Source organism: Berghia stephanieae, chromosome 5 (assembly GCF_034508935.2).
Source record: "Berghia stephanieae isolate SIO BIC M18660-M18661 chromosome 5, UCSD_Bste_1.3, whole genome shotgun sequence".
NCBI classification, from domain to species: domain Eukaryota; kingdom Metazoa; phylum Mollusca; class Gastropoda; order Nudibranchia; family Aeolidiidae; genus Berghia; species Berghia stephanieae.
Genome location: NC_088364.1, coordinates 23,913,881 through 23,931,050, shown reverse-complemented (window position 1 = coordinate 23,931,050; position 17,170 = coordinate 23,913,881). Strand labels below are relative to the sequence as shown.

The 17,170-nt window shown below is 36.6% G+C and overlaps 1 protein-coding gene across 3 annotated transcripts in view; it reads right to left on the bottom strand.

Annotated features, from left to right (window-relative positions):
- The window catches only part of LOC144972627 (katanin p60 ATPase-containing subunit A-like 1), a 95,348-nt gene that overhangs the window by 44,427 nt on the left and 33,751 nt on the right, over positions 1 to 17,170 (bottom strand). For all 3 annotated transcript variants that reach the window (XM_078914079.1, XM_078914080.1, XM_078914082.1), the window contains 4 exons: positions 13,554 to 13,759; positions 8,657 to 8,834; positions 8,276 to 8,370; positions 7,687 to 7,792 (listed from right to left, as the gene is read on the bottom strand). In XM_078914079.1, coding sequence (XP_078770205.1) covers positions 7,687 to 7,792; positions 8,276 to 8,370; positions 8,657 to 8,834; positions 13,554 to 13,759 — 585 coding nt within the window. The remainder of the gene's footprint in view (positions 1 to 7,686; positions 7,793 to 8,275; positions 8,371 to 8,656; positions 8,835 to 13,553; positions 13,760 to 17,170) is intronic.

Sequence of the window (17,170 nt, the reverse complement as noted above, 5' to 3'; positions counted from 1 at the left end):
AGTACCGGTTTTACAAGAGCACGGTACAGTTTCAGTTTGGTTTTTCTCTTTATTTTGTCACCTCTAATCCATACATTGGTGAGTTTACTGAGTGCGGCGTTTGATAGCTGTTTTCTTCTTTGTACATCCTCGGTGTCTCCAATTAGTGAGCCGACTTTCTTTGTTCTTTTCCATTCCTCTTTGTTCCTCGATATTGTTGTAAATTCGGTTTTATTGGCATTGACTTGGAGGTTATATTTCATGAGGGTATTTTGTATGATGTCTATATTTGCTGGTGTTGATCCAAGAAAATCGACATCATCTGCATAGGCGATTTCTCTAGGGATTGCATTCTCAATATGAGTCGTTGGTTTTGGAATGACTTTTCGAACTTCTTTCAGAGCGTGTTCTAAGTATATTGTGAACAGAATCGGGCTAAGACTATCTCCTTGGGGGGTCCCGATGTTACTTTCGAACTAATAATAATAATAATAATAATAATACTGTAATAATAATAATAATAACAATAATAATAATAAATAATAATAATTGTAGTAGTAGTAGTAGTAGTAGTAGTAGTAGTAGTAGTAGTAGTAGTAGTAGTAGAAGTAGTAGTAGTAGTAGTAGTATTAGTAGTAGTAGTAGTAGTAGCAGTAGTAGTAGTGGTAATATTAGTAGTTGTTGTTGTAGTAGTAGTCGTAGTAGTAGTTCTAGTAGTAGTAGAAGTAGTAGTAGTAGTCGTATTAGTAGTAGTATTAGTAGTAGTAGTAGTAGTCGTAGTAGTAGTAGTAGTAGTAGTAGTAGTAGTAGTAGTAGTACTAGTAGTAGTAGTAGTAGTAGTAGTAGTAGTAGTAGTAGTAGTAGTAGTAGTAGTAGTAGTAGTAGTAGTAGTAGTAGTAGTAGCAGCAGTAGCAGTAGTAGTAGTAACATCGCCAGAGACAAAGGCGCAACAGATTAGAAAGAAGGGGGAGGGGTATTCTGAGGGGTTTGTCCATATTGTTAGAGATGGTCTAATCTTGTGATCAGTTCACATGGGGTCAGAGTATCCAAAAGACTTGATCAGAGAAGTCTCCCAATATCGTGGGGAGGCAAAATTACCACCAAGGGACATTGCAATGGCCTGAATGTATGTCTGACTGGTGCCTATGATTTGCAATATGGCGGCTGCCAGATGAAGCCTTGTCATTTTTGGCATTCGTAATTTTGTGCTGCAGATTTAATTCTTCAATGAACTTTTTAAAAATTTCAATTCTTGAATCAACTAATTAACGACTTTTTAACAACCAAATGGTTGTAGTAGTTCTAGTAGTAGAACTTTAAACAGAGACGCTCACACGAATTTCAGACATTACTCGGAGGAATTTCAATGCTGAAAGAGGAATTTTCGCACTCAAGAAAAAGGAATGAGGGTGGTATTTGGTATTGCGTTTACATATTGTATAGTTCTAAATAGATCATCAAATAGAACTATATTATCTGTAAACACAATGCCATATACAATCCCAAAGTTTCCTTATTTCAAATGATGTAAAAATCCAAAACCTAACGGTAGTGATTGTAGCACTCGTGGTGTTGAGGATGAAGTGGTGTTGGTGGTTGTAGTAGTAGTAGTAGTGATTGTTGTAGCAGTAATGGTAGTGATGATGATGTAATGGTGGTGGTGGTTGTAGTAGTAGTGATGATGATGTTGTGGTGGTGGCTGTAGTGACGATGATGGTGCCGGGGGAGGGGGGTATCCTTGGAGCAATTTGACTTCACCGGAATGTGACAGAAGTTGCTCATCACCCAGAATTTTTGCTCCAGGCTGGATTTTTTTCCAATGAAGTTTTGGCATCGCTGCCTTTACAACCTAGATGTCAAATTTACGACTTTATCACCTTGTGGACTGATACTGTACATCCCTATCGTAAAGAAACACAGACTTGCCAAATTGAAAACTTCAAATTTAGTAATTTTTATGTCAATTTTTAGTAATTTGACAAGGAAATTCGTAATTTCTGAAATCGTGTATGAACAACCACAATATTATTATTATTATTATTATTATTAGTAGTAGTAGTTGTTCTCCTTTTTCTTCTTCTTCTTCTTATTATTATTATTTAAAAATTCGTAATTTTAAGACGAAAAAAAACAACAGTGAGCTATTTTAATCTTATTACAACGGTCGACGACGATCATCGAAAATGACAACACCTAATTATTGTTATAACTATTCACCCCAACACCTACGTACAATATGACACACAATTAATAATACACAGAATTTAGAAATAGTGAACATTTTGAGATCTTTTGAATTATTCAAGGCATACAGAAAAATAACAAAAAGAGGAAATAAAGGTGGAAGGAAACAAAAACAAAAACCAGGAGAAGCCAAAGAAAAAATCAAAAACAACTCAGTCAAATTAAAGTGCAATAATTTAAATTCTACTAATAACAATGACGGAAGGCAATGGAAAACCACCGTGACTAACAAACTTTCCCATGACATCAGCTGTCCCGAACCCGTTGAATGTTTCAAACTGGTGAGAAATGAAACAATCACATTGGCCACGTGGAATATATGTGGAATCTCAGAAACGAAGTGGAAGGGAGAAGGAGTAGTTAAAGAAGATGATTTTGTATTGTATGATGCAGGTGGAAAACATCATGAAAAAGGAGTTGGAATTCTTTTAGACAAATCAACATCAAAGTGCTATTTAGATCATGTTGCAATCTCAGAAAGAGTTATTTTAGTAAAGTTGAAAGGAAACCAGTTTATTAATGTTAATATTATTCAAATATACGCCCCGACATCAGATAGTGACGAAAACACAAATGAGACATTCTATCAAGATATGGAACAAGCATTAAAACAATGTAAATCTGTTGAAATTCGTTTAATAATTGGTTATTACAATGCAAAGGTTGGTAATGAGAGATTTGAAAATATCGTTGGCCCCCACGGACTAGGTACCAAAAATGATAGAGGTGAAAGACTTGTCGACTGGTGTAGATTGAAAAACCTTACTATTGTCAATACATGGTTTAAAAACCACGATAGAAAGAAGTGGACATGGATAAGCCCAGGTGGCCTTTATAAAAATCTGATAGACTTTATTCTGGTCCAACATCGATTCAGAAATATCGTACGCAACGCAACAACTATTCCAAGCACAGATTGTAATAGTGACCACAGACCTGTCAAGGCCACGCTAAAAATAAGACTTAAATAAATAAAGAAAAAGAAAGTGGAACCAAAACTGCAATTAGATCTATTGAGAATTAACCATCAAATAAAAAATGATTACAAAGAATACGTGAAAGAAAAAAGTGAAAACTTGACCTCAGATATAAACATAGATGAGTACTGGAATCAAGTATCAAACTGCATCACAGAATCTGCAAGAGAAACTATTCCATCTGTGAAAAAACTCGAACCAAAACATAAGTGGATGGATGACAAGATCTTAAAACTGATGAATGAAAGACGAAAACTAGAATGCAACAGCAATGAATATAAAGAAGCTAATAAGATTATAAAATGTGAGTGTAAGAGAGCAAAGGAAGATTATATTGAACATGAATGTCACAGAATTGAAAGACTAAAACAATCCAACACCAAATAATTCTACCAGTCAATACAAGATCTAGGTGGAAAACGCCCAGCCGTGGCAAGAAAATGCGTTAAAGACGCAAACGGTAATATACTTATCGACAACAACGAAATTTTGGAACGTTGGGCAGTATACATAAAAAATCTATACACGGATGACAAAAGAGGGACGAGCTTGGATAGAGAAATCTCTACTGTGAACACGGGTCCCCAGATTATGCGAGAAGAAGTAGAAGCTGCTTGCAAAGAGATGAAAAAGGGGAAAGCCGCTTTAAGCGGTAGGCCAATATAGCTTCTCAATAGAATTGATTGACGCCCTCGACGATCTGGGAATAGACATTCTGACAAAAGCCTTTAATGTCTTATATGAAAAGGGTGAATTGCCTACTGTCTTAAGACAATCGGTATTCATTACGATACCCAAAAAACAAGATACTATTGACTGTGACCAACACCGAACAATCAGCATAATGAGCTAGGCCATAAAAATTATGTTAAATTATGTTACTTATGAAAAGAATGAGGAGCAAGATCTCTCCAGAGATAAGTGACGAGCAATTTGGCTTTGTTAAAGAAAAGGGACAGTAAATGCAATCTTTACATTGAAAACATTAATGCAACGGTCAATCGAAAAACAAAAATCACTTTATCTATGCTTCATTGATTATTCCAAAGCTTTTGATTCAGTACAGCAAGATACGCTATTTAAAATCTTAGAAAAGATCGGTATAGACAGTAAAGACCTTCGACTTGTGAAAAACTTATATTGGAATCAAACAGCATGAGTCAAACTGGATAATGAAACATCGGACTTCTTTAACATCGAGAAGGGAGTAAGACTAGGTTGCGTCTTATCACCGGACCTTTTTAACATATATAGTGAAATAATATTCAAAGAAATTGAAGATATGAAAGGCGTCATCGTTGGAGGGCAGAATATGAATAGCATAAGATACGCAGACGATGGTACTCTGATGGCATACTCTCCAGGACACGTGCAGAAAATTTTAGATTTAGTGGTGTGCAAAAGTGAAGAGATGGGCCTGAAACTAAATATTAAGAAAACCGAATGCATGGGGGTCTCAAAAAATGACAACAACGCGACCTTCCACTTGTCAAGCAAAGGAGAGACCATCAAACAAGTAAAGAAATTTAAATATTTAGGCACTATCATCACCCATGGCACACGTGACATAGAGGATATAAAACAAAGAATAGCAATAGCAAAAAACGTGTTCCACAAAATGCGACCAATTGTGTCAAACAACAACCTAAACTTGAAGACCAGAATGAAAGTAGTAGAAACATATGTTATAAGTACCCTTTTATACGGTTGTGAAACGTGGATGCTTGACAAAGAATGTACGAGAAGGTTAGAGGCATTTGAGATGTGGGTGTATAGAAGAATGTTGAGGGTATCATGGACAGACAGGTGTACGAATGAGGAAGTCTTGGAGAAGGTGAGAAAGGGAAGAATACTGATCGATAACATCAAAAAGAGGCAGTTACGCTTTCTGGGACATGTGTAGAGAAGAGAGGGAATAGAAAAGTTGGTAACATCTGGGATGATCGAAGGAAAGAGAGCTAGAGGAAGACAAAGAATGACTTATCTAAATAACCTAAGAATGGCCAAATGTGACTTAAAAAGCAACACAGATTTCATGCGCACCGCAGAGGATCGTGATTCATGGAGACAGCTGACCAGCAACGTGGATGATGTAGCAATAACTTTGAAAATTTTTGTTTTCTATTTTTGTAGGAAATACTACTCTTAAATCAAAGCCCTATCTCCACTGAGTAAAAACCTTTTTGAATTTTGAAAATCCATTAATATATAACAAAGTTATGCAGTTTCAAATGTGTCATTAATTTGGATGACTCACAAAGAGAAAAAAATACCGAAAATATGGGACGCTTTTTCTGCGTTTTATTCTGGTTTGTGGCTGTATCTCGCTGGAATTAGATATTAAAACTTGGCAATTTTATGGCAAAATTATCATAAAATATGATGAAGACATCAGAAGAGTTCTAACTTGTATAGTTTTAGAGCTGTATGGCTAGAGTCAACTATAATTTTGTTTTAAAATATACATAATATTGATTATTTGGAACTTTTCCGAAGTGTAATTTTGTGTCTACAACCCATACAAATGACACGAAAAATGCCTGCTAAATTATTATCAATCAGTCCCGTGAGACCATGGCTTATGTTATTTCTAGTATTTATTTGAGAGAGAGAGAGAGAGAGAGAGAGAGAGAGAGAGAGAGAGAGAGAGAGAGAGAGAGAGAGAGAGAGAGTGTGTGTGGGCGTGTGTGTGTGTTAATCTACTATCCATATGACATAACAATGAAACAATACCTTAATTTTTAAAAAGCGCGCGAGGATTTGTGTCATCGGTCATCCATCACGAACAAGGTTGCCAGATGGCCACGTGTGTGGCCAAATATATAATTTTGTTTCTTTTATTAAATTTGATTCATCTATTTTTGTCTCAGTGACATTTATCCTAGTCTATTCAATTTTCTGTTTGTTAAAATTTAGTTCATTTTAAGTGGGCCAGTCATAATAGTGAAAGCCATATGATTTTCTATTTAGCCACTTTTGAAGTCGAATTTGGTCAGGTTAAAGTCTAGCCATCTGGCAGCCTTGCCTCGCTCATGTCATTTTCGTGTCGTGCGATGGGGGAGCAAAATGATGACTGTCTCCATATTTACACTCATTGAAATGCAAATTGGGTTGATGTTTTGTGAGAATACGGGAAAAGTACTTATCATAATCCAATGAAATTTGAAATATAATTAGAAGAAATGTGCATATATAACCTTGTGAGCGACAAAATCTCTCCTCTTTGTAGTTTTAGAAATATTGTACTCCAAAGAGTAAAAATCTATTTTTAACGGTCTTCTGGTAATCGTACGAGTTTTGTCGCTTGACATAATCTAAAATGACCTCTTTTCTAACTGTGTGCCAACTTTCAGTCAAATTCATCAATAAACAGCGCCGTAATTAATTTTTTAAAATAGCATGTACGGAACGGCTTCATCCCATATTTTGTCGCGAATTTGGGCACTTCGTGAGCAAAAAAGAGGCCCAAAGATTTGTGCTGGATAGTCATTGCTAGATGATGATGATGATGTCAATTTATAGTAATTTGACAAGGAAATTCGTAATTTCTGAAATTGTGTATGAACAACCACAATATTATTATTATTATTATTATTAGTAGTAGTAGTAGTAGTAGTAGTAGTAGTAGTAGTAGTAGTAGTAGTAGTAGTAGTAGTAGTAGTAGTAGTAGTAGTAGTAGTAGTAGTAGTAGTAGTAGTTGTTGTTGTTCTCCTTATTCTTCTTCTTCTTATTATTATTATTTAAAAATTCGTAATTTTTCATAAAAATTCGTATTTGGCCATGAAATTTGTCTAAAATTCGTAAAATTACGAAAAATTTGTAGGATTCGGCTTGTATGGAAACATGACGTAATGAGGAAAACATAATGACAGTACACAAGAACATATTTTAATTTAAAAACATCTTGAAAGGCTTCAATGGGATGACGCTAGCTTTTAGTAGACAAACTAAAGGTTACATATGTAGTTCATTTGGACATTGATATTCATGTAACACTTTTGAGTCAATTGATCTCAATTGTTCAATGTCATCTGCAATAGTTCTCCTGCTGCTTCAATAATTTGTGCTGAGTTTGGTGTTGTCAGATCATCTGCATATATGGACATTTTAACTTCTATGCACAATACATTTGATATGCCATTGATAACAAGAATAAACAGTGTTGAGGACAAGACACCCCCTTGTTGTATTCCGTGTTTGATTGATGCTTGTCTGCTTTGGATTTCTTGTATCTTTACCCTTGTTTTCCAGTATGTAAGGAAATTCTCAATCCAATTGAACATATGGGAAATTTTACAGTCTGAGTTTCAGTAGTAGCCCGTCTTTCCAGACTTTGTCGCAAGAGGTTTGATTAGTATGGATAGTGGGATTTGCAGGGATACTATGGCAAAAAGACAGAATTTTTTTTTTTTTAAAGGATTCACTGAGCTCAAACTTGTCAATAAAATAAAGTGGTAATATCTAAAAGATTGAACATAAAAATTACCTTCCAAGGTCTCCTGATGCCCTTGAAAACATCTGGTACAATCAATGGTAAAACAACTGCCTCCTCCAGGAGTTTTTTGGCTTCTGTAAGACTAGCTATCTCATCCCTAGAATGACAAAATTATCTGAGACTGTATAATCCAATAGATAAGGTAAGACTTTATGCTGATTATCACACCACCAAAATCCGTTCATGGGAAAAATGTTATTGATAAGTGTCTGTATACTCCCTCTGAACCTTTGTGAGAGTCATTTTTTCGCCATTTATTACATAAATTATCAACCTAAAAAATTATTATGCTTGTGGGTGCATATTTGATTGGTGCAACATATTTAAGTATCAAAAATGCCTCCGAGTTGCGTATACCTCTGTAAAAAATGAAAAACCTCAAAATCAGCTGATATTTTTCCTGCATTTTCATTTCTTGATTCACATATTTCCATTCTCTTTATTTCAAGTCATCCTACCGGCACCTTCCACATTAAAAATTAATTAATTAATTAATTAAATAAGTAAATGACTTCAAATTGCAGACCTTCGCATTGTTACCATGAAATATTCTTAAAGATAAGGGCAAGCAATGACTTACCAATGTACATTTGGATTCCTTTGAACAATGTCTCTTTCAAGATGTTCAACCAAGTCTTTACTGTGACCTTCTCCTTCAAACTTTTTTTCATCGGACTGTAATTGAAATACAAGATTAATAAATAATTTATCCAAAACTTTACCATTGCCTTTGGACTGATTAGCTCCTTTCACAGTGAAATGCATATATATTGTTGAAATCGTTGAAAAAATACCCCTACTTGATAATTAAAAATTTATGGGGCAAAATAATGAATTCTACAGATTAAACCTCAGAACAGTGAGAACTTCAAAAGATGATTTTGTTATAATAATTTTCAGTCATCTTACTTTTTATCAATATATCACATCTCATATTCAATACTTCTCACAATTTACTTACAGCTTCTCCCTTTTTTTTCTGCCCTGACCCTTGATCACGTCCTCCTTTCTCTGGTCCTCTACCTCGCTGACCAGATGGCGTGTTCCGGCTTGGTGCTTGTTGTCGCACACCCCGGCCATTGAGAGCTTGCTTTGACTGGGATGGTTTTTGGACACCACCTCTCAAGTTTGGAGAAGGTCTTTTGAAGAAAAATGAAACAAAACAATATCTAAGATAAATAAATCCCTTTTTCAGTTATGTCTAAAAATGATTTCTTGATCTTGGCAATTGGTAATGATCAAGTTTTTAAAACTTAAAATTATTTGTAGTTCATGGACCATGACCTTATACCAGAGTGACACAGTCCAATAAACCATTGGTCTGTAACTAATGTGAGATTGATATAAAGGATGCCAGAAGTTGTTGGCTATTTATTTTGATGTATAAATTTGCCATTTTTAAAAAATCCAAATATTATCGTTAACTGTCCACTTGCATTTTCAAAACTTAGTACCTGCCTCAAAAGAGAGAAAATGTTTCAGACCAAAAAGGCTTCTGTCAATACCACCATCAACTAATTTTCTCAGCTCACCATTGAATCAGACTATTTCTACTTTTTACTTTGGTAGAAATGATGATGTCATGGTGGTGGTTGTAGTAGTAGTGGTAGAGAATATGATGAGGTGGTGGTGGTGGTTGTTGTAGTAGCAGTAGTGGTAGTGAATATGATGATGAGGTGGTGGTGGTGGTGGTTGAAGTAGCAGTGGTAGGGATGATGATGAGGTGGTGGTGGTTGCAGTAGCAGTGGTAGTGATGATGTGGTGATGGTGGTTGTAGTAGCAGTGGCAGTGATGATGATGATGTGGTGGTGGTGATTGTCCAGTCGACTCTGCTTAATCGCACATGCTTAGGAGTTTGGCTTAGTGTGTCGATTAAGCGGAGAAGCTAATAATACGAGGACTCTTTCATAATTAACCGAAAAATGCCTGTAAAATCCGCGTTTTTTATGCTATCAACAAAATTCTTGCACGTGTTCATACCTTGACTCGTCCTTCATTTCTCTACATAACAGCCAAGTCTGTCGACACACTTTTGCCAACGCCGCACCATGGAATAGATACCCTCTCGGAAGAAATTTCCGTCAAGGTTTTGTAGCCATTTCCGCACATGGTCAACAAGCTCTTCATCGACATCAAAGCGCTTTCCTGCCAGCTCACGTTTCAGTGGCCCAAAGAGGTGATAATCAGGTGGTGCGAGGTCTGGACTGTGTGGTGGGTGTGGCAAAATCTCCCATCCATATTTCTCTAGCCAACCTTGCGTCACTCGTGCTGTGTGGGGTGTAGCGTTGTTGTGTTGCAAAATGACCCCGTTGGTCAACTGCCCTGGGCGCTTTCTGCGAATGGCCTCCCTAAGCTTGTCAAGAGTTTGGCAGTACCTTGCAGCATTGTTTCTCCAGGTTGTAAGGTTTCGAACAGAATAACACCACGACTGTCCCAGAAAACAGTTCCCATTATGTTCTTTGCTGACCGCATGACTTTGAATTTCTTCGCGACAGGTGAGGATGGATGTTTCCATGTCATCGAATCTTGCTTTGTTTCTGGGGTGCAATGGAAAAGTCACATCGTACCCTAGAAAGTCTCCGCCGGCGTTGGCAGTATGCCCGTGAACCCTGCGTGAGCTCTTGCTTCTTCTCAAAAGTTCCCTGCAGATGTCCAATCTTTGTTCTTTATGATTGTCTGTCAATTGCTTAGGAACCCATCTTGCGCTGACTTTTCTGTAGCCAAGTTCATCAAATACAATTCTATGGGCAGAAGTTTCCGAAATTTCAAGACTGCTTGCGATTTCATGAAGTTTCAACCTCCTGTCTTGACGAATAAGCTCATCAACTCGCTTCACATTGTCTTCTGACGTCACAGTTATCGAACGCCCTCTCCCTTCCCTGTCTGTCAAGTCGGAATGGCCGGCTTCAAACAAATTACACCAGTGATAGACTTGTGTACGGCTTATAACATGCTCACCATATACACTCTGAAGTTCTTTATGAATTTCGGTAGGATTCAGACTTTTGGCATTCAAAAAACGTATGACAGCTCTGATTTCCTCCTTTGACCAAGTTTCAAGGTGGGCCGCCATCTTTAAAATCGTCTAGAAATTCATTGTGCAAAATGATGCACTTCATAATTTCTGGGAATATCCGTAAGGAAATAAGGAATATCATGTCGTTTACAGAATTAAAAAATCTCCACTGGTTGCTGAGCAATGGACATTTTTCGGTTATTTCTGAAAGAGCCCTCGTAGCATCTAAGCCCCGGCTTTCATGTGCAATTCATGTAGGGCCTTCATTCTGGGTTTTCTATGTGCTTGGGACCGTAATATTCAAGACATTGCCTTATTAGAATGTTTGTTTCTTAATTTTTTTATTTTATTTTTTTTTATTTTTTGGGTTGTTTTTTTTGTTTTTTGTTATTTGTTGTTTTTTTTTCTTTTCTTTTTCATGTTTTACCGACAACAAAATGTAACATTATTTTTTGTAAGAACAATAATCGTGAAGCATTGATTGCTTTAAATTCTGTGCAATCTGTTTATAAACCCTTGTCTTCCATCCTGCCAATGTAGATCATCTGTCAAGCGCTCTTCTTAGATTTAGTGATGTTTGTCCACCATGTCAAGTTTTTCAGTGTTTGTCAGGGGTGGTTTGTCACATTCCAATGAGTCATCCAAATCTTCATTAATACAGACGTTGTCTTTTGTGTAGCTGAATGGAGCTCAGTAGCTCCTAAGATGTCAGTTGACTGCTGATGGGTATATTGTTGTCCATTGTAAAGAATTGATCGAATGCTTCAACCGAAAAGTTGTGTGGAACGTGAACAGCATCGTTGATTTCATATGCCTGTAGGTTGTCACTGCAATCAAGGTGTAGCAATTAACTAGAGATGGTGTGTGATTAAGCGGAGCGATTATATAGAAAAAAATTCAGTTTTTCAGGAATGTGTAGCGTATAAGCGGAGTGTGCGATTAACCGATGTGCAATTAAGCGGAGTGAACTGTAGTAGTAATAGTGGTGCTAATAATGTGGTGATGGCAATTGTAGTAGTTGTGGTAGTGATGATGAGGTGGCAGTGGTGGTGGTTGTAGTAATTGTGGTAGTGATGATGTGGTGGTGGTGTTTGCAGACCTGCCAACCTTCCCAGGATGAAAAGTGTATTCCATGACCCTAAAAAGTGTATTTTCTAGCAAAAAAGTGTATTTTGTTCGCACATGTGGAAAAAAAAAAGTGCGCACAATACAAAAATTTATATAAAAGCTAACATCAATCCCAAATCAAAATAAACTCTGATCTTCATCATTCAAGCAATCTCTAGTGATTACAAAATTATCGATTTATCAAGAAACTAAAACTTAATGGCCATTTAAAATTAGCATAAGGCTCAGAAATTGCAATATCAAAGGAAATTGCTTTCGAAACACTCAAAGAAATGACCAAAGGATCCTTAACATGTTGGTAGTATTGATGCTAGTGTCAGTGGAAGAAGTGTTGGTTGTTGTAGCGATGGTGCTCTAGTGGTGGTGGTGGTGATGATGATGAAGCTGTGGTGGCGGTGGTGGTAGAAGTGATGTGGTGGTGGTTGTGGCAGTGACAATGCTGTGATGATAGTTGTAGAAGTGATGATGTCATGATGTTGATGGTAAGAGATGCTGATATCTGCTAGCCCAGTACATCAGTTATGAGAAAGTTTTGAGATAAAATGTCTGGGAGAGTGGTCTTCAATTCAATAGATGACAATTTGCAACAGTAGCAAGATATTAAAAGAAAGACCAATCTCCCTTGACATTCTACAACAACGATGGCAACTTTTCGGTCACATACTACGCAGGGACAAAAACATACCAGCTAACCAAGCCATGTCGGGATACTTCCAAAAACACGGGAACCTTTTCAGAGGAAGACCGATCACAACACTCCCTGTGATCCTAAACAAAAACCTCACAACACTTGGACAATGCATTAGTCTCATAACGGCAGGGGACCTTGAAAATCTGAGAACCCTAGCAGAGGACCGGCAATATTGGAGACACCTCACACAGGAAATACTGGAAACAGCCAAGGCGACCCGATCTTTCGGTCGAGACGCGAAAGGCATCTAAGTCAAGTAAGTCAAGCAAGATATTTTCCATATACTCTCTCTCTCTCTCTCTCACTCTCTCTTGCATACAATTTCTTCCTACAAATTTGGAGGTAAACAGAGACATTCAAAGCGATTTCAACTGGACATGCAACACCTTTAACAAAATAATGCACCAATGTGATTCTTTGGCCATACCCTTTTAATTACAGTGCCAGTGTCAAGCCTGATGGAATGAGCAACAATGATGCCAGCACAGTCAATGATCGAACTCTTTTGGATCTGATTGCAAATGTATGAGACACATTTCACACCTCAGGATTTGAAAGATGCTACATTAGGCCCATATATACATATATTGAGTGCATAAACTTTTCATTGGCATGGCTCTGTGTAGTGACAATTTTCGATTTGATGTTCCTAGTCTGTTTGCATTGTTTATATATACTTGGATGCAAAGAATTCTGAGAGGTTGCCATAATATGGATAAAATGAATGTCAGCTTCAGACAAATCTGTCTTGATTATCCAGGATCTTGTCTCTATTCGAGGAGTAAATTATAAAGAGAAAATTCCATTCCCTGGGATTTCGTACCAAATTCGCTAGTTAATAGGAGGGTTTCACAATTTTGAGGTCTCACTGTAGATTTTAAAACAGTAAAAGTATGGTCAAGGACAAAAGAATGGCAACTTTAGAATCTTACATGAAAACATGTTCTTGTTGAATAATAATAAGTTTGGTAATATTGAAAAAAAAAGAAAACAACGAAAAAAACAAAACAAAAAGTAAATCACCTTTGCTCAACAGGAGTGGGAGGAGGCCATACATCTGGATCCCGAGTAGGCTGTTCATGCCTTAATTCTGGATAATGACTTAGACCTCGATCATAGCCACCTCCAAATGCCCCATTTGAACTGTGAGATGACTCAACTTTAAAGGATTGTAGGGTATCATTTATTTCCTTCACTTGCTCATATTCTTGAACTATTTGCTGCTTCATCTGTTGCATTGTTTATAAAGAGGAAAGGACTCATAAAATTATAAACAAAACAAGAATTTGGACACTTTTCATACACCTTAAAAGATTAAGAAAATTGTATTATTATTTCAAAAGCTTGAATGTTTTTGATTTATCATCTTTTTCAAATAATATATATTCTATGACATATGTCCATTAAGATTAACAAAAGAAAGGCCCTAAGCCCTAAGCCTCTATCCAAATCAATAAGAAAGGTCAACAGTACCAGCTTGTGGGGAGAAGATATTTTGGAGAGGCCAATTGAACTGAAAGCGAGTTGAAATCACAAATGAAATATCGATAGTGTCAGATGTAATTATCATAAATACCCATTGAACTCCGAAACGGGTATAGTTTTATTTAAGAAATTCTCTCTGAACGAATGAGGTAGTACTTCATTTTGTTAAGAAGTCAGGGCATTGCACTCTATCCCATTTAGCATTCACAATATGGGACATCAAACCCAAGAAAATAATATTTACAACCTCAAGTCTATATCATTTTGTCTTTGTGAAAACATTAAATCTCTGGATGGGGTCTTTGACCTCCCATGGTGGGCAGGAGGTCAGGCTGTGTCTTCAATCGCCTTATATCTGTTTTCCGAATTGCTTTCTGGCTGTCTTGGAATGAAATTGCTTGGTTTTGTCCTGGCCTTTGCCGTAGTCCTTAACTGAGAGGGAAACAGTCAAATGTATAGTTAAAGTTTTGGGAGATGATATTCTTTTCCTTGTAAATCATCTCTCTGTTATGTATTGTTAGTTATGCTTTCTGTTTTGGTTATATTTCATAAGCATTTGAGTGTATTCCTGTGTTGGTGTCTGGATGAGACTTTAAGGTGATCTCAAACTCAAACTAAGAACATTGATAGTCACAGCGTACACAACGACAACAGTTTAGTTGAGACGGTATCCCGTTCCTGACACCTGCTGACCCGGTCACGGTGAGCGGTCGATCACCGAGAGGAATTTACCTAACGGGGATTGCCGTTTCACTCAATTTAACAATGTTTTGTTTTATTGTCTGTTAGACACCCATATTGAATGAGTTGAAATATCACTACTTGGTATAAAAGTTTATATTTTCTACTTTTACTGTGTGTTTTTTTTTTTTCATAGTATTACTAGATTTCTCAATATAAGTTATCAATGAACGGTAACAAATTACACAAAAAATATAGCGGGTGCAACATTTCAAAAATTAGAGAAAAAAAAAACGTTGCTATGGATTTGTCTGAATTTTATGTATTATAAAGACAAGATGTAGATACTTCTCCTCACAAAAAACGTATTTTTCCTCAACAAAAATATATCCGCTACGAGCATTCAAACTCGTCAGTGTAGTTTGGGGCTGGTCTTTAACTGCATTGCGTTGATGACAAATCGCATTTTATTCATATCATTGATAATGCCGGATGCTCTTTTTTTCCAATTTTGCTGTTGTTTGGTGACAGCTCACTGTGCCTTGTTCTCCAAGAAGTCTAAGTCTAAACTTATATTGAGTGATGCGTGGTATGCAGTGGTACTCAAGGAGGTGTTTTGGGATTATTTTGTTTGGAAAATATTTTCTGTATGTATCCGTGTGTTTTATTGCACTTTGAATATATTGGATTGTGTCTGCTTTGATCGATTTTGTGTGTGATATAAAGTTGTGCACATGACTATAGGACTTGTTTATATTGTCGAAATTTAATCCAATACTGCATGCATCGTCAATGATGAGTGGGTCATGGGTGCAGTTCTTTGTTTGTTGGATAATTGTAAGTGTAGACTTTTTCTTGTAAGTATTTGTGGCAGTGGTTGCCAATGAATGACCTGCTGTGGTAAGCCTGTTGTGTAATGCGGTATTCTGTCCAATTCAGAGGCAATAGGACCATCCCTGAGGGTGAGTGGCTCGTGCATGAGATTTGAAAGTCTCTCCTGCGTTTTGGAGTTTGTTGTTATATTCTACTCTGTCGATATCAAACATGCAAGTGCAACCCGTTTCAAGGTTGATTTATTTATTATTAGCGTCTTGGCAATGAGAAAATACAAAGAAGCTAATGAGTCGTGTGTTCAATGTGCTTTATAATGTGTACTTTTTACACATAAATTATGAGTGTGCTCCTTGCTTGTCCAATGCTGTGTCAGTCCCATAGACTAAAAGAATGTCATTAGAATAATTTGAACATTTAAATTGTTTCTTGCGGGCACGTTTCTATTTCTGTGTTAAACAAATCATACCACATGTCCTACATAATGAATTCACTGCTTGGTTATGACTTGCAATTGTGTGGTCCATGCTGTAAGAGAAAATTCAAAATTGACTGAGCGATGTAAGCAATGATATAGTGAATTAATGAATAAAATGAGTTTTAAAACACTCTGTATTACTTCTCATATCCATGCATACATAACAGCGTACATAAAAATTGGAAAAAGAAAAACCAAATACTTCACTCAATTTGGTGAAAGAAAGGGGGGGGGCAGGAAAATTCTAACAAGCAGTTGAGCTAAGTTGAGGCCCAACACACAATGTCATTTAAAATTAAACATAAGCAAGATAATTCAAATTATGCAATTTAAAAATCAAATTAACTCATCATTGAAAAAAAATAAAAAATAAAAATATAATTAACAATAAAACCGCAGCGAAATATACGTTTCAAGAACAAGGCTAAAGAGGTAATATCATTATTACCTGACCTACCGCGGAAAATAATCATTACAAAATAATGAAAACTGAAGAGTAAATGAAACTTACCTCATTTCGTAGTAAAACTTGTGCCTTGTGAATCACACCCAAAGAAATTTGAAGTTTATAGCAACGTTTTTTTAGAATCCTGAGGTAATTACAAGTAATTTTATTTAAATGTTATAGAAAAATAGGCGAATTTGAATCACGGCTTGTGGAATAAGTACTGGAGATATTGAAATAAAAATTGGACCGATGGAAAGAATAGGTCTGCGAGAATTCTTTGCATTTGGGTGGAATTGCATCGTCACGAAGATCGTGAGGTTAATTGGTACGGAAATCATCCATTGGTATCACCCAATGCACGTCAAATCTACGTTCTGGGAATTGATATCGGCTGACCGCTGTTGACCCCGGTTACCTGTCGGGTGAGGTTACGTCGGCGCTTGGAACAGCGGGAAACTAAACGGTCAGATTTATAGTGCAGTTTAGACGCCGTGTAGTGTGCTCTTGGAATTTACATCTGTTCCCTATTTGAACCATTACATTGTCTTGGGTGCTTTAAGTATAATTCTATTATTTTTTTAACTACCCCATTTTCCTCCTCTATCCTGGCACTGAAATGACCTAAATGTGTTGCAAGAGCTGTAAAACCTTAAAAAACAAAAAAAAATCCATTAAATCTAAGTCTCCTACATCCTGATTAACACTTATTACAATAAT